The following is a 19,736-nucleotide window of genomic DNA, read 5'->3' on the forward strand; positions in this document are numbered from 1 at the left end:
GGTGGAAGCTTGAGGCTTTCGCCTCAGGTCTGCTGGTGTGGGGGTGCGTCACCCGGCCGCGGCTTCGTGCTCTCAGCCAGCCCTCCTTATCCTCTGGGTCGGAGGGAGGGGCCCGGAGGTGGACTCTCTGAAAAGAAACAAAAATGTCTGTTGATGATGGCATGACAGCCTCCCCCACCCCCCCTGCAGAATCTTGTTTTCCTCTCTGCCAGACAGCACAGCAGAAGAAAACTGAAAATAAGAAATCTCTGTGGCTTTTTTAGGGAGGGGGATCTGGCCAGCTTTTTTCCTTCTTTGCCCTTGACTGTTGGTTTTAATTACTAAAGAGCATTGAATTTTCTGAGCTGAAATACACTAGGTGTCATCCTGTATGAAGAAAGATCTTTCTCTGCTTTATCTAAATTCTCAGAGTTGTCGTAGTACAGGAGAATGTAGTCTGGATGTCCAGACTCAAGGGCCAGGAGCTCTGCCTTGCTTTTAAAAAATGGTTTCATTAAAGATTTAAAAATTAAATTTTTATTTGATAGCAAGAAGAGTATTTCACGAAAGACCATCCTTTTGGAGTATCCTGTGTATCCCTTTCTTTCCTCTTAAGAAGTAAATATTATTCTGAATTCCGTATTTATTATTCCAGTGATTGTCTTTATTGCTTGTCTGTGTATCCATTTGTATACCCAAACAACATACTATTTAATTTCTTTTTTGTTTTTGAAATTGATAGAAAGCGTTCATCTCCATAGTATTTTCCTGAGATGATCCATTTGTTCGTGCTTGTATGTGATTTATTTTTACCCCGGTTCAGGGGTCTTGCCTGAATGTACAACCTGTCTTCCCGTCCTGCTCTGGCTGAGCATTTAGCCCACTTCCTTTCTCTTTGCTTTCTTCTACAAAGTGTGCTGCTTTGACGTTATCATACGTATCTTCTGTTGCCATGCTCAAGGATTTAGTGTATATACACCTAGGAGTAAAATCACTGGCCCATCACTTAGACGGTCTTCGAGAGGAACAGACAGCACCAAATGCTTTTCCAACGAGGTCGTGTTGGTTTCCACTCTAAGCAGACTTCTCCCCGCCCCGTCCCCCACTTCNCCCCCCACCCCGCCATTGGGTGATTTTGACGTGCATGTCCTCCTGCAGGTTTTTACATTTCTCAGTCGTGTATGCACCAGTCAGCGGTTCCGCAGGGCATCGCCCTGGCTTCCACAACATGTCTTGCTCCCCAAGATGTAACCACTTTACCTCTTTGTGTCTGTTCTGTTATCTGTTTTGCATGTTAGAGGCTTACCTCAGGAGAGTGTGTGCCAGAGGTTACCGGAAGCTCTGAGTGTGTCAGGAGGCCTCATTGACTGGTTTCTCTGTGGGGTGATCTAGGTGTGCTGGTTGCTGGTGGACAGCTCCCCCCCCCCATATCAGTCTCTTTGCATCTAAAGCTGGTCTGATTCTGCAGAGGAGACCCTCTCCCTCTAGTCTGGGATGGTACAGGTGGGTAAAGGCTGGTTGCCAGTAGTCCGGGAGCCCCGTGGGGAGAAGATGGGGGGTGCTGGTGACCGGGTGTCAGCTCAGCTTGCATCCCTGGTCTTTGGTGTGGTGCACTCTCATGAGTGGGGTGACCCCTGGGCCCCCTGACTGACTCTGTCTAGAGATGAAGAGGTCCCATAGCTTTCACACGGCCTCGTCCAGCTCTTAGCAGCTCACTCCTCTTCTCAGCCGGCCCCCAGACTGACCTGCTGCCACCAGTTCCCAAGCCCTTGGCTGGTGGCCCTAGGAGTCAGGTTACACCTTGGTCTGCACAACCCCTCTCCCGGCCCCCATGTCGTTGGCATAAGATTCCTCTTCCTCACCTTGGTTAAGCGAGTCCCTGCTGGTCCAGTCTGTCTTCTCGCTTCAAAACGTGTTCTCCCCGCCCCCCCCCCATTATCTTGGTCCTCATGGGTTTTTGAGTTTTACGAAATTGCCTTACTATAGTTTCAGTGAGCTTTATCACCGTGTTAGTAGAGGTCTCTCCCTGAGATTTGAATTTGCATTTCCCCGATGATTAAGAGAATTGATGTCTTTTCACACGTCCATTGATAGGTTCCTTTTCGATTTTGTCACTGTTCAAGTCTTTTGGCCATTTACTAACCTTGGTTTTAAATTCTTTCCCCCTTCTTTGTAAGAGTTCTGTATTCTGGATACCAATCCTGTGATGGTGTTCGGCTTAGCTCTTTACTTCATGGTGTGGAATTTTGGTGACCAAAGGGTCCTAATTTTAATGGTGAATTTATTGATATTTTTGTTTATGATTTACATTTTTTCCTGTCTTTAAGAAACCCTTTCTTACTCTGAAATTGTAAACACGTTCTCCCCATCCTAAAAATTGTGGTGTTACCTTTGCATTTAAGCCTTTGTCCACTCGAAGTTGGTTGAAAATACGTATGGTGATAAACAGGGATTCGGCTTCCGTGGGTGCACAAGGATCACCGATGTGTCACACGGCCCGTGCCACTCACCGACGCATGCGCCCTGTCCGCGGGGTCAGCTCTGTTACAAGCAAGCTTCTGTCTGTCTGGGGGGGCTCTTGGGGCTACTGTCTACCCCTGCGCCGTGACCGTGTTCTCGTTTCTATCAGCTCTGCGTGCTATCTTGCTATTTGGTCAGATTCTTCATCTTTTGTTTCTTTAAAGATATTAATGAAGTAGGAATTAAATGCACGATAGAGGAGTATTAAAAAATCTCCTTCTTCGAAAAGCATAGTGAAATAACAATTGCACAATTAATCAAAGATCAGCGAGAATACGGACATGGTAGGAAGGGAGGAGGTTAATCATTAATAAGAGGATATTATTATGAACAACTCTCTGTCAGGAATAATCATACAAAGATTCAGTTACCCACGTACTGGCCACCTTGTGACACTTCCGTGTGTCATTCCCGAACGTGCTTCCTGCCATCCAGCCTTCTCAGGAGGAACCAGTGTCAAGGACTTGCGTGTGCTTATGTTCTGTACATACATGCACGTCCCACCTCCGAAGCGTGTGCTTGATTTTCAGCCTTTCCAAACGGCCGCGTACAGTCTCCAGTCTGCTTTACCTTCCCTGCTCACCTGTGTTGATAGACTGAGTTCAGCCGTTTTTTATGGTTGCGTGCGGTTCTGTTTTATAAATATACCACCATGTATTCATTATGAGTGGACGTTTGGGTGGTTTTTCTATTACAAACAAGGCTGTTATGAGTATCTGACATGGGGCCTACGTGCTCGGGTTCTTTCAGGGCCAGACGCCGACCTGCAGACCTGCTGGCGTGTTGGAATGCCCATCTTCAGCCTCACCAAATGTTGCTGGCAGGGACTCCAGACCCGTAGTAGTTTCATTGTGTGTGTGTTTTTTTTTTTCTTCCAGTGCCCGAAGACCTCTCATTGGAAGAGAGAGAAGAACTTTTAGACATTCGTCGAAGAAAAAAGGAACTTATTGATGACATTGAGGTAAACAACCAACCAGCCAACCAAAAAACTCCCCTTAGTTTCTGCTTTTAGGTAAAATAATCAAGTAACTTCATGAAGAGGTACAAACTGGGCAGCCCAGATGTCTGTACGCTAGCCCACGACGGCAGCGAAAGGGTTACCCAAGTCACATCGAGCCGCCCCGGAGCTGGAGTCCGCAGTAAGCGACGCGCGACTCCAGAGCTACAAAGGGCACCTGTAGACAATGGCAGCAGTCCCCAAATGTAGGTCTCTCTCAGGTTGAACAAGTCCCTGTTCATTTGCCAAAATCCCTAGTACCTAGAACCTGCCGTCACATTTCTGGCAGTTGGACAGGAGTAGAAGGAGTAGACCCGTCTCAGGGTCTAGCTGGGCCCCCAAGCGCCAGCTGGCTGGTGGGAGCGGGAGGACAGAACACGGCCGAACGCCATGCTTGCCACGTCTGTGGCCTCGGAGGCCGGCGTGGCGGGGGTCTCCCGGGAGAAGCGGAGCCGCCCGAGCACCACGTCAGGTTCGGAGTGTCCGCGACCGTGGCTGACCCTGGGCAGGATACCACACTGCTCGTGCCCGTGGCTGTGGCTCTTCTTCAAGAAGCTCCCTAGTCTTGGTCACGCTGAAGTAAATGCGGTGTCAGAGGCCCCTCCTGCAAGGCCAAGCCTTGTCCGCACCGCAGCACCTTTCTAGAAGCCCGCACTTGAGGTCTGAACAGAATCATAGTGTTCGGGTAAAAACGTCTTTGTATTTGAAAGATAATTTGTGGAACTTTTTCCTGTAAGGTTACCCTTCATTCGTGTAAAAACCACTGTATCCCCGAATGGGTGCTTGGGTTGAAGAGCAAGAATGTATTTGAAGGTTGGTCCTCTTTGGACGTGAGCAACCGTTGTGCCTGTGGGGGCTCAGGTAGCTCTAGGGACCTCATCCTTGAGTTGAGGACACTGAGGTCCAGAGAGGTTACGGGGGTTCCTGAAGGTCTCAGCCAGTTAGTGGTGGATCCCCGCGGCGGGGGGTGCGCCTGGCCCTTCCGCTGTTCTTGGCATGTCCGCGTGCCACCGGTGAGCTCTGCCGGCGCCTCCTGGGCTCTGTCCGTGGTGCTCAGTCTCAGGCAGAGACGGTGCTCGGGACCTGATACTGGTCTCAGCAGCTTCGCCCTGGTCCTCCCAAGAGAGGAGGAAGACCGTGGCCGGGGGCTGGGGAGGAGGAGCGGAACAGCCGCAGTGAGTGAGCTAAGGACGCACCGCTCCCCTTTGCTGTTGTGTTTTACACACACACACACTCACTCACTCTAGAATCTGCCCGGTTGACTGCTCCAAGCTCGTTCTGGTGACAGGGCGGACAGGTGATAATTGTGTTTGCTCCTGAGTTGGGCTGCTCCGACTGGATGGAAAGTTCTGGTTTTTCCATCCCCGGGACGTCCACGTGAGGCCTCAGGGACACTTGTGTCTGGGAGGCTAAAATGTCTCTGCGTCTAGGAGGGGGGCGGTAAAGAGCCCCACCCCCAAACGTCTGTCTTCTTTTTTGGCAGAGGCTGAAATATGAGATCGCCGAAGTGATGACTGAGATCGACAATCTGACTTCAGTGGAGGAGAGGTAAATAGTCGGTGCCACTCCACTGAGTTACTAACCTCTTCTCTCCCCGCCTCAGCTGCCATGTGACCAGAGCGGGGGGCTGGACTGTTGGGATCGCGGAGTGGGGCGGCCTTTGTGGGGCTGTTGGTTCCTCTGCTTTCCACCCCTCACCCCTTCCTGCTCTTTGCAGAGGAGTCGGAGCTGCTGCAGGGGCTGCGGCTCTCCTCTCCCTTCCTTGGAAGCACAGGCCCCTCCGAATTAGCCTCCCAGAAGCAGCCTCTCTGTAGGGCAGGGAACTGTGCTTTCCTTAAATCACTGTTGCTCATTATTAGCTTTTTCTGAAGAAGGAATCAAGTGTAGGAAAGATCCCCGGCAGCCACGCATGCTGCCTCTGCAGTGGGGGGTGGAGGGGCGGGGATGCAGGGGCAGAGGGGTGGGGGAGCCGGGCGGTATTCTACACCAAGGTCCTGGCCGTAGTGTCGGGGAGACTGCCCTCTTGTGCTTGGTGCAAACGTTGGCTAACGATTTCTTAACTGTTTGAAATGCATAGCAAAACTACCCAGAGGAACAAGCAGATAGCAATGGGGAGGAAGAAATTCAACATGGATCCCAAAAAGGTAAGCAGATATCCCAGTGTTCTGGCCTGGAGGAGATTGCGTGATTCACCAGTTTGATAGGCTCTCTCATTTTGGACAAGGGGGGTCGGTCATACCCCCTCATAAATACTGAGAGCGGAAGTTGCATTTGTATCATGGAGGGGCTGCCAGTGAGTGGGGTGGAGCACAGGTGCCCATTGCCATCATCCCTGGACCCGAAGACCTTTCTTTGCATGTGAGGCTCCAGGTGAGGCCGGGCCTCCAGGAGCAGCTGGTGCGGGAAGGCCCTCGGTGGGGCCGGGCCGAGCACTGTGTCCTCCCGCTGCAGTGCGGCCCCAGCCAGGCGAGCCAGTGGCCAGGGCTGCGCCCTGGGTGTCTGCTGGGGGGTTAAATGGTTCAAGTCAGGGGACTTTGTTCCTTCCATTCACCTTCGAGAGAAGACATTTGCATGAAGGACCAGGGAGCTCTCCTGATTGAAGCCAGTACTGGGTCTTTCCTTGAGTTGGATATTCTAGGAAAATGCCCAAAATAATGAAACCTGCAACACGTAGCTGCTTGTTTTTGAGGCTCAATCAGAAGACTTAGCAGAACCTGTAAACACTTTGTGAACACCTGACTCAGCTACAAGACCGCTTGGTTTGAGACTGAAGAGTGGATCTGAATCAGGGCTTGCGGTGCCAGAGAGGAACGCTGTGTTCCCAGAGGCTTCTAACTGCGGAGCTGACTTCATCATTACACAGTGATGTTTAGGTGGCATTCACATCACACACCTTCCTTGGGATTTTATTTATTTATTTACTTATTTGGCATTGAGCCTCTGTGCTAATGAATGATTTGTTCATTCAATAGATGTTGATTGCAAGCATTGCACTGTCCAAGGTGTAAGATTTGCAAACTTGCAGTCTAGATGCAGGCCCAGTTGCAAATGGTCCTTAAAGAAATGGCTTGCGAATGTGGATTCCCCTAAGCGGCACCACGGCTGCCGCGGGAGGACGGTCTTTGTTTAGCTGGTATCCTCGCACTCTGTTGCTTCCCGATTCTCCATGTAGGGGGCATCCACCGGCCCCAGAGTGGAATGCGGCTTGTCCCTGGGAGTGACTGTGAGTTTGGTGATTACCTGAGGTTTGGAGTTAGAAGCGTTTTTTTGTGGTTGTTGTTTTCCTTTCTTGAGGAGTGATTTTACAGAGTTGGTTTAATCAGCAGATTTGATAAGCATTGGCAACATCTCAAGAGAGAGTGGACGGGTGGCTGTTTTGAAAACCGGACTTTGTTTTAAGATGCAGCACAGGATAGCACGCCAGCAAGTCTGTGGACGGATCCAGGTCCTCCCCACGAAGCCCCACAGACGCCCTGGCGGTTCAGTGGTGCTGCCCCTCCGTCCGGCTCTAGCCCGTCCTCTCGTTCTGTGCGCACCAGCTGTCAGACGTGCAGTCACGGGGCTGACACACACTTCCTGAGAACTCACCACACGTCAGGAACTGCTAACAAAGCACTGTACTTAGTACACTTAACCTTAAACGGGGTGGGATCCATTTGAATGCCTGTGGCACAGTTGGCGGAAATGAGGCACAGAGCCGCTAGGACTTGCCCAGTGTCCTGAGCGAGGAATCCGCCTCAGACTCGGCCTGTAACCACCGCACTTGCCTGGTCCCCTGTGGGGCCCTGGGGTTGGTTTGTCGCCAGCCCTGGGAGTCTCTCACCACGTCCGTCCAAGGAAGCATCTGCGTTATCTGCTTTGCCCGGGCTGTGGCCGGCTGCTCTGAGGGCTTCCTTTTGCCTGTATACCTCTTCACCTCAGAGAGGTTTAAGATACTCTTGGTTCTACCCAACAACTTATTTGTGATTATGGTAAATTTAGTCTGTATGTGGTCCTTTGCTGGGGAAAAATAATGAGAATTCCCTTGTCTTATAGACGATTATTAGCACTCGGAGCCAGGTTGGGCCACCATAACAAAATACCATAGACTGGTGGCATAAACACTCAACATTTACTTTTTCATCGTTCTGGAGGCTGGAAGTCTGAGATCAGGCTGCCAGCAGGGCCGGTGAGAGCTCTCTTGCCGACTTACAGACGGCCGCCTCCTCGCTGTCTCCGGAACCGCCGAGAAGAAGCAGGAGAGCGCCCCCTGGTGTCCCTTCTTAAAAGGGCAGCAGTTCCATCCGATCAGAGCCCCGCCCAAATGACCTCGTCGGACCCTAACTGCCTACTATGACTGCACTTCCTAACACCATCACATTGGGGGTTAGAGCTTCCGGATCGGGATCTTTAGGAGACGAACATTTGGTCCAGAACAGCGCTGGGTGATCTCACATGCGGTGGGAAACGGGCTCACATCAGAGATTTTCAGGCTAGCAGGAAGTAATTTAAATCACAGAGTGGTGACGTTTTGAGCACGAGCTTCTGTTTGTCCAGGTACGTTAGACCCAGAGGCAGCACGTGAGGCTGTGAATGAGTACGAGGAAAGGTTGATTCGATCAAGGAAGCTGGAAACATTCTACAGGCTCTCTCTTTTATTCCCAGTTTCCTAGAAATGCCTTTAAAAATATAACATATGAATCTACAACAAGCAGGAGTTGACTCAGTCGACTAGAAATTGAGGGAACCCTGAAACATAGCCCAAAGCACAGTCAGGAAGGAATTGCTCTGGGAAGGGAGAGCCACGGGAGGGGCTTGGCTCACTCGGCAGCAAGTGTGGGGCATCCAGACTGTTCACCGTTGGCTGAGCTTGTGCCAGGCAGTGGTGTGTGCCCCCCAGTGGGAGACGCAGGTGGCTCTTCTCCGCTGGCCTCACCGAGGAGGAGAAGCGCAAGCACCCGCTCCCAGAGACCGGCCTCCAAGCACCCCAGCTGGCCGCGTCACCTGCTCCAGAAACAAACGGCGTTCAGTTGGGCTTCCAGAGAATCTGAAATACAAAGGTAATCACCCAGCCGGGAGTCAACAACAAATGTACGAGCTGCTTGAGCCCGTGCAAGAGACGTGAAACGCCACAAACAGAACACAGGAGGAAACATTAAAAGTAGGATGTTTCGTAGGTGATAAGGCTTATCAGAGATGATGGGGTGTTGGCTCATCCTTGGTGCAAAAAGGGGGAGTTGGGGAAAAGGCCCGTGGAAGTGAAGAACCAGCACCCTGTGAAAACCCACAGTGCGGTGCTGGGACGGGGACCCGGGCGGGGTGGATCGCTGCGCTCCTATTCTCCATTGCTCCGCGCAGAACCATGAGACGCGGGGGCGGGTGTGGCGGCTCAGAGTTCCTCGAGCAAAAGTCCCAGGAGGAGAGAATAGAAGACAGTGAAGGATGTATTTCAAAGAAATACTGGAATATTCCAGGGCTAGATTAAGATAAAATCCTCAAAATCAAAGGGCTCATCAAGTGCCAAGCAGGATAGATTTTTCAGACACTGATCCATAGAAATATCAAATAAAAAACCAGACAACTTATGGATAAAGAGAAATTCACTGACTTTCCAGGAAGGAAAGAACAGATTATCTAAGAAGAAACCAGAATCACAACAGGAGCACTGGATCAAAGACAGCAGGGAGACTGTTGTCCAAGGTCCGAGGAAACGTGATTTAAAACCTAGAGGAGGGGCGCCTGGGTGGCATAGCGGTTAAGCGTCTGCCTTCGGCTCAGGGCGTGATCCCGGTGTTATGGGATCGAGCCCCACGTCAGGCTCCTCCGCTATGAGCCTGCTTTCCTCTCCCACTCCCCCTGCTTGTGTTCCCTCTCTTGCTGGCTGTCTCTATCTCTGTCGAATAAATAAATAAATAAATAAATCTTAAAAAATAAAAATAAAAAAACCTAGAGGAGGCCCATGTAGAACCGCAAAAAAAAAAATAAAATAAAAATAATAAAACCTAGCATTCTGTATATCAAGACTGTCACCCGTGTGAGGAGGCAAGTGAAGACATTTAAGATTTGCAAGGACTCACAAGGGAACTGTTAACATGTTCCGTGAACCCTAGAAATCGTGGTTGGAGCGGTGCGTCTATGAACAAGACACGAATCCAGGATGCGGGCTGAAAGGGAAGAAACGTGAAGAAAGCAGCTAAATGTATGGTTAAGTCTGAATGAGAGCTTGATTGTTGAAAGAATGTTCTAAAAATTCAAGTCCCGGATTACCTCCATATTGTTGATCCTTGAGCAGCACTGGGTGTGAGCTGAGAGGGTCCAATTAGACATGGAATTTTTTTTTTTTAAGTATATACAGTACAGTACTGGAAATGTATTTTCTCTTCCTTTCAATTTTCTTAGTAACATTTTCATTCCTGCAGCTTACTATTTTAAGAATGTTACTGTAATATTTTGATACTGTTGTAAGAATACAGTATATAACATATAAAATGTGTTAATTGACTGCTCATGTTATGGGTAAGGTTTCTGGTCGACGGTAGGCTATTTGGCTTTTGGGGAGTCAGAAGTTATACACAGATTTTCGACTGTGTGGGGTATGGGGGCCCTAACCCCTGCGTTGTTCAAGGTCAGCTGTGTGTAAGTAGCAAGGGAGAAGGGAAGCAGGGAACTAAACGTTGGCTAAGGTTTTCTAGATGTTCATGGATGAATATAAGTTTAAATATTAAAATTTTATTTTTTTGAAGATTTATTTGTCACAGAGAGCACAAGCAGGGGGAACGGCAGAAGGAGAGAGAGAAGCAGGCTCTCTGCTGAGTAGGGAGCCCGATGCAGGGCTCAATCCCAGGACGCTGGGATCATGACCTGAGCCAAAGGCAGATGCTTAACCGGCTGAGCCACCCAGGTGCCCCTCTAAATGATATTTTAAAGCATGAACATTGTCTAATGATAGTGGAACATTTACTTATATTAGCGTTACCCAGTGTACTCGGGTCCCGGGGCCGCGGTAATAAATGACCACACACTCAGTGGCCTGAAACACACGTGTGTTGTCTCACAGGCCCCGGGGCCAGAAGCCTGGGATGCAGGTGTGGGCAGGGTTGGTTCCATCACGAAGCTCTGGGGGAGAGTGTGCTCCGTCCCCGCTGGTGGCGGCTGCCAGCCATCCCTGGTGTTCCCCGGCCTGTGGACCCGCCGCTCTGCTCTCTCAGCCTGCGTGTCACAGGGACGGGGACTCATGTCAGCAGCTTCCGTGTCCTCCTCCTCTGCTTCTGCCTCTTTGCGTCTCTTCCCTGACACAGTCCCGTTCGCCCTCGCAGCTGCCCTCTTTGACTCTGGCTTTTGGCTCCATCTTCTCTTCAGTCCCCGGCCTGGCTCACCCTTGTGGCACCGTGTTTTCCGGGACCTCTTGCAAAGGGAGCTGGAGCTTGACGTGGGGCTCCTCTGGCTGCCTTCTGTAACCATGAAGCACAGAAGAGGTGACCTTGGGCTGGGCCTACTTGCTATTCTCAAATCCTGGTTCTTCAGGCTGTTGCATGGCCTCCCCAGGGAGCCCCCGAATGGTCGAATTGTAGAGCAGGTCGTTAGCCTCATCCCCACGCCCATTAAGTTCCGGGCAGGGCGTAGGCTGATGGAGTGCCTGGGACCTTGTGACTGTGGAAATTGCTGGGCCTGGGAGCTCCAGGGACCACTGGGAGGCTGGAGAGAGCACGGGGCGGGATGGATGCGAGATGCAGTCAAAGCCTACCCCCCTCCACCAAGGGCCCAGCAGAGTAACAGCAGCAGATGGGAGGAGGCCACAGGGACCTGGCTGCGAGACCACCTGCCACTGCTGTTTCACCACTGCTGGGTGCCCCCCGCCCTCCGACGGCCAGTATCGCAGCCGAAGTGGTCATGAAAGGCCAGGGAGGTCACCCCAGATGCCAACCAGGCATCCATCCCCCAGGGAGCACCTGCTTTCGCTTGGACCACGGGCTCCTTTGGATGCTCTCTCTCCTGTCCTTGCAGTTTGCTGGGGGGGGGGGACGGGACAGCAGTATCTGCCAGTTCCACCCACAGCCGGTCTGTGAGTCCTTGGGACACGGAGTCGGGAGACGCAGACCAGGGCCTCTGACCTCTTTGCCGGGGATGTTAGGTCAGACTGTAAGTGTCTGCCCGCTGCCCAGAGCTCCCCCACCGCACAGAGCCCCTCCTCCCTTAGCCTGGGCGCTGGGCGTGCTGGGTGCACATGGCGCCGGGACCGTTACTCGTCCCTCACCTTGTTTTTGGGGCCTTGCTGGACAGGTGCGTCCTTGGGATCGGAATCCTTACGGTACATGCACGTCTTCCCGAGTAGAAGGTGATCCCTACGGGGCCTGGACTTGAGCGCCCACCAGAAATAGATGAGAGTTAATTTAGGGTCGTCAGACATACTGGTTTTTTGGTAAACTTCTATTTTTTGAAGAGCAGCATATGGTGCACAAACTTTGAATGCACAGCTTGACGAATTTTTACACGTTAAAATCCTCGTGTAACCCAGAGCAAGATGCGGTGGGAGGGCACCAGGAGTGTCTTTCCAGTGTCTCCTCCTAGCAAACAAATCTCACCCGACACACAGCAGTGCGTCTGTTGTAAAACTGTGCAAATGGAATCAAGGTACCTTCTGTCGTCCTTCTCCGTGTCACGTCTGTCTGATTCATCGATGTTGCTGTGCGCTTATTCTCCCGTTGCCGCACAGTGTTCCGTCACATGGAATCTACCAGAATAGATTTATCTCTTCTCTTATTGGTCGGATGTTGTTGGGTTGTTTCCAGTTTGGGGGATTCTAGATAAGGCTACTGTGGACATTCATGTGTTTGGGAGAAAGCAACAAAGACTCTCAGAGGGACTCTGTGGTGTGAGGGAGCCCGGTCCTGGGCACGGAGAGTGGTAGCTGGAAAGTGTTCTCCGAGTTTGTGGAAATGGAGGTGAATAGAGGGCAGAACTCCCTTACCAGCTTCGCCAGCACGTGTTTGGAAACCAGCTCAGAAGTGCTGTCACAGGTCCATTTTCGCTATTCTTAGGGCTTCTCAGGAGAGGAGCACAGCTAATTCGGGCCAGGACAGCGTCTCTGCAGCCTTGCACTTAGAAATTGTCACCTGTGCCCTTGAGGGCCTTCGAGTGGGTGTGGATTTTCACGGGCTCCAGCTTGGTGGCACGGAGATCGGTGACCGTGTTCAGCCACAGCTCACGGGGATCCCATAAACACGTACACGATGGACTGTCTTCTCACACAGCAGAGGTGGCTGCAGGGTGTCCGGTGGCTTCCAAGTGACAGGACCCAGGCCCTGTGTTCGTCCGGGCCGTTCCCTCATCCTCTGGCTGTGAGGGTTCTGGTCATCACGTCTGCATTCCAGGCAGGAGGAGGGATAGTTGCTGCTTACGAGTCCCTTTTGATCAAGAAGGCAACAGCTTGCCCAGGTCCTCCCTACAGACTTTTTTCTGACCAGATCGGGGTCACAAGGCTATTCCTAGTTGCAAGGGAAGCTGGGAACATGATTATTTAGTGAGGAATGGCAAGGAAAAAGGGGAGCTTGGGGAGGCCGTGGGTTGGCCAACCACATACAGCCTGCGCCTCTTACACACAAAGCAGGTCGTTCTCCCGAGCTTGGGAAACTCGGTATTGTTATTACCTCTGCCTTTATAATCTCTAATGCCTTCTTGGTAATGTTTTGTTCAGTAACCCATTTATTTGTCTTTTCGCCCATTAAATTGCCAGGAGGAATGAATGTAGTTTGGGGTGTGAGAATCAGATTGTCCTGGTATTTTTGCTGTGTCCCGGCCAGTAAGATCATTACTCCAGATGTATTTCTGTCTTTGAAAAATGAGTCTGGGCGACCCTCCTAACCAGAGCTTCCTTTCTTATGTCCCTCTTCAGGGAATTCAGTTTCTAATAGAGAATGACCTGCTGCAGAACTCCCCAGAAGACGTAGCCCAGTTCCTGTATAAAGGAGAAGGCCTAAATAAGACCGTAATTGGGGACTATCTGGGTGAAAGGTAAGTTGAAGGAGAACCAGCAGCCTGACCTAGGCCCGCCCCCCCCATCAGGGTCTGTCACAGTTATCTGTGGGTGTAGGGGCTCACGTGCGCTCCCCGCTATCACGTTGGCCCAGCGCAGTCACATCCTCTCCCTGCCCTTGTGGGGAGAGGGGTGTGGGTGCTCTGGGGCCAGGTGGGGTCTGTGACCTCTGGAGCCTGTATTCAGGGAACCGTGGCAGGACCGAGGTTGGTGCTGCCTCTTCTCTGTACCTCAGAAAGCATCTTTTTTTTTTATTTAAGATTATTTATTTGCGAGAGAGTGTACGTGCTGGCGAACACGTGCAAGGGAGGAGAGGCAGAGGGAGAGAGAATCTCCAGCGGACTCCCCACTGAGCACAGAGCTCATGACCTGAGCTGAAGTCGAGTTGGGCGTTCAGCCACCTGAGCCACGCAGGCACCCCCTCAGAGCCTCTTAATCTTCTTTTCATGTTTTGCCCAGAAATAGACCGGATTTCTCAGTGGTTTTCTTCCCCCTGTTGCTCGGGGGTGTGAGGGAAGGTGGGAAGTTATCGGAGAGCAGCTGGTCCGATTTACATCCCCAGCCTCCTTGATTGAGGGTCCGTTGCTGTGCTTAGCAGAGGTTAGGGCAGGAATCGAAGGCCGCGCATCCCTGGAGTCAAAGACCAAACAAGAGTGTCTTTAAACAAGAGCCCAACAGGGGCTCAACGGAGTGGTTTTTGTTTCTAGCTTTTTATTAAAAATACTTGATCAGAGGTGGAAAGCAGAACACTTGCTGGCTCATTCTGCGCGTCCAGTGCCCGAGGTATCACGATAAAAAAAATAAAACCCTACAGAGCAGTATCTCCTCTGACTACTGAAGCAAAAATCCTCAACTAAATATTAGTAAATGTAGCAAATATAAAAATGACTATACACGAATACATTCACCCCCGTGCATGCATTCAGTGTCCCACGGATACAAGGTGCGTTCAGCTACGAAAGTCAGAGTGACATTCAGTATCGATACAGTGAAGAGCAAAACCCGCGTGATCGTCCCGGTAGATGCTGGAAAGGCGTTTGACAACACTGACTGCTTCAAGACGGAAGCGTTCAGCAAACCAGGAGAAGAAGGGAACTTCCTCAGTGTGGTGCAGAGCACCTGTGAAACCCACGCGCTGACTTCACGCTTTCTCTCAAGAGCGAGAGCAGACAGGGCTGACTGCTCTCACCACTTCTCTTCCGCGTGGTACTGGCAGTTCTAGTTAAGCAAGAAAATGAAGTTAAAAGCATCTAGTTTGGAAAAGGAAGAAATAAAACTTTGTTTGCAGAAGACAGACTTGCGTAGGTAGAAAATCCTGAGGGGGCGCCTGGGTGGCACAGCGGTTAAGCGTCTGCCTTCGGCTCAGGGAGTGATCCCGGCGTTACGGGATCAAGCCCCACATCAGCCTCCTCCGCTGTGAGCCTGCTTCTTCCTCTCCCACCTCTTTAAAAAAAAAAAAAAAAAAAGTCCTGAGGAATCATTCTAAGCATTAGGGGAAGTTCAGTAAAGCTGCAGGATCCAAGGTCAATATGTCCAGTTCCATTGCAGCTCTAAACGGTAGCAATGAGCAAGCCTGGAAAAGATATTAAGAAAAACAGCTCCATTTTATAATAGCATTAGGAAGAACAAGATACTTGGCAATAAATTTAACAAAAGAAGCACAAAACATTTACTCTGAACTACAAAACTTTGAAAAAAACGAAAAGACGTACACGTTCATGGATTAGAACACTGACCTACAGATTTAAGCCATTCCCTATCAAAATCCCAGCTAATTTCTTTGTAGAAGTTGACAGACTCATCCTAAAATTAATGGATATCATCATGGGGCCGGAAATAGCCACAATCTTGGAAAAGAACAAGGCTGCAGAACTCCCATTTTCTGATTGTAAGACAGACTAAAGCTACGGTGAGCAAGACGGTGCGGGGCTGGTGTGAGGACAGACTTCTCAGTCACGGCATAGAGTGGGAAATCTAGAAATAAACCCTTACGTTTATTGTCACGTGGTTTTTTTGACAAGGGCGTCAGGACAGTTCAGTGGGGGAAGGAACAGTCTTTTCAACGAATGGTCTGGGACACCTGGATATCCACATGCAAAAGAATACCATTGGACCACTCAGGCACGCAGAAATTAAACTGGATCAAAGACCTACACGGGAGAAGGAAAACGAGAACACTTAGAAGAAAACGTAGGGGTGGATCTTTGACCTTGGATTAGGCAAGCGTTTCTTAGATGTGACACCAAACACATAAACAGCGGAAGAAAAACGTAGGTAAATGAGACATCATCAAAATTGAAAACTTGTGTGTCTAAAAGGAGTCATTAAGAAGGTGAAGAGGGAATCCACAGAAGAGGAGAAATTTTTACAAGTCATGTATAAGTCTGATAAGGACATCTATCTAGAATATATAAAGAACTCTTACAACTCAATAATCCGACAGCTTAATTATAAAATGAGCAAAGCACCTGAACGGACGTTTCTCCAAAGACGATAGGTAGATAGATGACAAGGCCATAAGCACACGACGGGACGATCAGCACCCATAGGCCCATCACGGAGCTGCCACTGCACACCCGCTCTGGGGTCTGCAGTAATAATGAGGAGACAATAGCAACGCCCAGGATGTGGGAAGGTCAGAGCCCTCACACGCTGCTGGTAGGATAGGAAGTGCCATGGCTGTGGGAAGTAGTTGGCAGTTCTTCAAAATACGTCATCGTGCGACCCAGTAATTCTACTCCTGGGTATTCACCCAAGAGAAGTAAAAATGTCCATCCGCACAAACACGCGCCAATGTTTGTAGCCGCAGGAGTCTCGGGGGCCAAAAGGCGGAAGCAATTCCGATGTCCATCAACTCACACGTCCCTCAGCTGGTGGGTGGACAAGGTGCGGTTCACGCGGACGGTGGAATAGTGATAGGCAGCAAGGCGAAGCCGAGTGTGGGTGCGTGCGTGAAAACGTCGAGCTAACACCAGGGGCAGTCGCAGAAGACCACGTGTTGTGTTCCTCCATTTATGGGAAGGGCTCCGGATAGGTGGACCTAGGGAGACAGAAAGCAGACTCATGGTAGCCTGGGGCTGGCAGATTGGGAGACGGGGTTTCTTTTGGGGGTAACGAAAGTGTTCAGAAATTAACTGTGGGGACAGTTGCCCCAGATCTGTAAATATGCTAAAAGCTGTTGAAAGGTACGCTTGAAATAGGACAGTTGTATGGGATGTGAATTATGTTTGAACAAAGTTTAAAAAAAAAAAAAACCCACAGAAAACCTGAGGAGTGGCCCAGGGGTCGCAGCCCCTCATTGAGTCATCTGTGCCACGAGGGCCAGAGTCTGAGTTTGCCATCATCGTGTGGCAGGCGCGTGAGATGAGCAAGGACCTTTGTGTGATATGCAGCCTGGCGGTTCCTATAGTCAACAAGTACTGAGCGCCTGCAGGTTTTGAGTTCAGAACATAACAAGTTCCAAGTCCGTGCCAGGCTCTGTTTTAGGCACATGGGTTGTGTTGTTTAAAAAAAAAAAAAAAAGCCGGACCCATCCACTCGTGGAGCTATATTCTGCTGGAGCGACACAGACAATATGTAATAAGCATAATCAACGTGGGAAGCGTTTCTACCGTATGTTAGGCAGTGATAGGGCAAAGGAGAAGTGGAAACGTGGAAGGGCGTTGGGTGAGCTGCGGTTAGCAGTTAGGCTAGTCTGGTCAGGGTTGTCTCACTGAGAAAGTGAAGTTTGTGCAAGGACGTGAGGGGACAAGGGCATTTCGCAGGCAGGTGTTGGGGGAGAGCGGGACAGGCAGGTGGTCCGTGCATCTGGGGCAGTGTGACTAGAGCAGAGGGAGGGGAAGAGTGGCAGAGGTTCTCAGGGTGATGATGGGCCCTTCTGCCCATTGCTGGGGGACGGGGGAAGATTCCCAGTCGGGGAGGAATGTGGTCTGATTCACAACTCAAAGCCGTGTGGGCTTAGGGGGTGCCATCCAGGTGTCAAGGTTTGGAGCGGGGTCCGGCAGGAGTCAGGAACCCCAGAGCAGCAGGCTTGCAGGTACTGTTTGCATCACGGGCGAGTGTGGCTAGAGAGGAAGTGTGGACAGAGGACCGAGCCTCAGGGACCACCCTGGAGGGAGGACAGGCTGGCAGCGGGAGTAGGGGTGCAGCCGCCCCTCTGATCACTTGCCCTCTCTGGCCCCGCCTTGGGTCTTCACGCCAGCTGCATCCTGTATACCTGCGAGCCCAAGACCCTTCTTGGAGGAGCCCAGCTTCTTCCTCGGGGACGTGCGATCGCCGAGCTCTGCACCCCGTGCTGGGCGAGCCTCTCAGCCAGGCAGCCTGCAGCGCTGAAGCTGGGATGGTGGGTCCCCGGCTGCGGCCGCCACTGCTTGGGTGCTCAGCACGGTGTCAGGCCCACTCCTTGGTCTTTGCTGCTGCCTGCCAAGATGGGCTGGGTGCTCGTCGCCTCCTGGGGCACTCCCCCCCGCGCCCACGTCTGTGCGGACCCACAAGGCCTCAGACAGCAGCTTGCCCCAGAGAAAGGAGGGGAACATCGCAGCCTGTGCTCTGTGCCTGTGCCCCTTTCCCGAGGCCATGTTCATCCTTGCAGCCCTATGGGTGGCTGGCAGGGGTCCCTTTGCAGGTAGCCCTGAGCCGTGGCCGTTCCTCGTGGTTGATGGATCACGCTGGTGGGCCTGTCCCTGTGGGTGGTCTCACCCTTGTCTTCAGCAAGGCCTGGTCTTCTCCGCGGTCCTGGGAAGTCGGAGGGACCGGCGTCACCCGGGGGAAGGTGGACCCTTGCGTCATGGCCTGCACCAGTGGTGACCATGGCGTTTTGCTGTCTCGGGCTGTCCTCACTGTCCCTTGTGGCCAGGACCTGGGGAAACAGCATGGGTTGAGATTCCGGTGAAGCATGTTGTTCTCTTTTACGTTTATGTAAAAGTGTGGCCTTCGACTGTCTTCTGGCATTTAGTTTGGTTGTAAGAACTCTCCGGCACTGCCCCAGTTTCTGACCCGGTGCTGGGCTCCTGCAGTCCCGCCTGCGAAGTGGACCCGTCGACAGCCTCTTGCTGGGAGAGTGGGGGGAGAGGGGGCGCCTGGTGCTCGGGGCCCTGCGCTGCTGCACTTCCGACGGCCTCTATACCCCGAGCAACGCCAACCGTGAAGTAAACTCCTAACGTCCTCCCAAGTCTCTGTCCCGAGCCTGAGAATGAACGCGCATTGCAGTAGACCTTGACTTCTAGTTACGCGAGGCGAGAGCCACAAACACTTGCCGTTCGTAGGAAACATATTTGTTTTAAACAACTGAGATTCTGCGCAGTGGCCTTGGACCGCATTTGCTTTCTTTCCCAGGGACGACTTTAACATTAAAGTTCTTCAGGCGTTCGTCGAACTCCATGAGTTTGCGGATCTGAACCTCGTGCAAGCCTTACGGTAAGTGTCGGTGCGCCGGCTGCAGCGGGAAGGTGCGGGAGCGGGAGGCAGGCGCTCACCCACCGGGCTGCCGGCTGTGCGGACGCCCGCGCTCTCCCCCGAGTGGCAGACAGGCCCGGGTAGGCAATCACAGCCCGAACTCGGGCTTGCCTCAGTGGGACCGCGGGGCGTGCGTTCGGTTTCTCACCTGCCGTTGGGCAGTTGGGTGCGAGCTTTCTGCCCCCGCTGGCATGCCGGCCCGCCTCCCACTGCGTCCGGGCTCACGCCCCAGCCCCGTGGACGCCCCAGCGCGGGCCAGGGAGCCCGTGGCTGGCCTGCTGCCGGACTGCCGCCATTCCCAGCCTCGTCCACATCCAGGCAGGTGTCCCTGCGCAGGCGGCCCGGACCCTGGAAACGCCATCGTGCTGTCTCTCCGCAGGCAGTTCCTGTGGAGCTTTCGGCTCCCGGGGGAGGCGCAGAAGATCGACCGCATGATGGAGGCGTTCGCGTCCCGCTACTGCCTGTGCAACCCCGGCGTCTTCCAGTCCACAGGTCGGTGCCGCTGGGCCCCCGCGCCGGCGAGCCTCTGGCCGGGTGGGGGGCCGCCTCTGGCTGGGCGGGCGGCTGAGGGCCCCGGCACCCGCTGCCCTCTTGCAGACACCTGCTACGTGCTGTCGTTCGCCATCATCATGCTCAACACCAGCCTTCACAACCACAACGTGCGGGACAAGCCCACGGCCGAGCGCTTCGTCACCATGAACCGCGGCGTCAACGAGGGGGGGGACCTCCCGGAGGAGCTGCTGCGGGTGAGCCCCCCGCCCTCGGGGCCCCGGT

The 19,736-nt window shown here is 52.2% G+C and overlaps 1 protein-coding gene across 5 annotated transcripts in view; it reads left to right on the forward strand.

Annotated features, from left to right (window-relative positions):
• Positions 1-19,736, forward strand: part of CYTH3 (cytohesin 3) — a 61,593-nt gene that overhangs the window by 33,300 nt on the left and 8,557 nt on the right. For all 5 annotated transcript variants that reach the window (XM_034669789.1, XM_019796678.2, XM_019796675.2 and 2 more), the window contains 7 exons: positions 3,378-3,460; positions 4,980-5,044; positions 5,574-5,640; positions 13,368-13,486; positions 18,843-18,923; positions 19,342-19,454; positions 19,560-19,708. In XM_034669789.1, coding sequence (XP_034525680.1) covers positions 3,378-3,460; positions 4,980-5,044; positions 5,574-5,640; positions 13,368-13,486; positions 18,843-18,923; positions 19,342-19,454; positions 19,560-19,708 — 677 coding nt within the window. The remainder of the gene's footprint in view (positions 1-3,377; positions 3,461-4,979; positions 5,045-5,573; positions 5,641-13,367; positions 13,487-18,842; positions 18,924-19,341; positions 19,455-19,559; positions 19,709-19,736) is intronic.

This window comes from Ailuropoda melanoleuca, chromosome 10 (assembly GCF_002007445.2).
Source record: "Ailuropoda melanoleuca isolate Jingjing chromosome 10, ASM200744v2, whole genome shotgun sequence".
NCBI classification, from domain to species: Eukaryota; Metazoa; Chordata; class Mammalia; order Carnivora; family Ursidae; genus Ailuropoda; species Ailuropoda melanoleuca.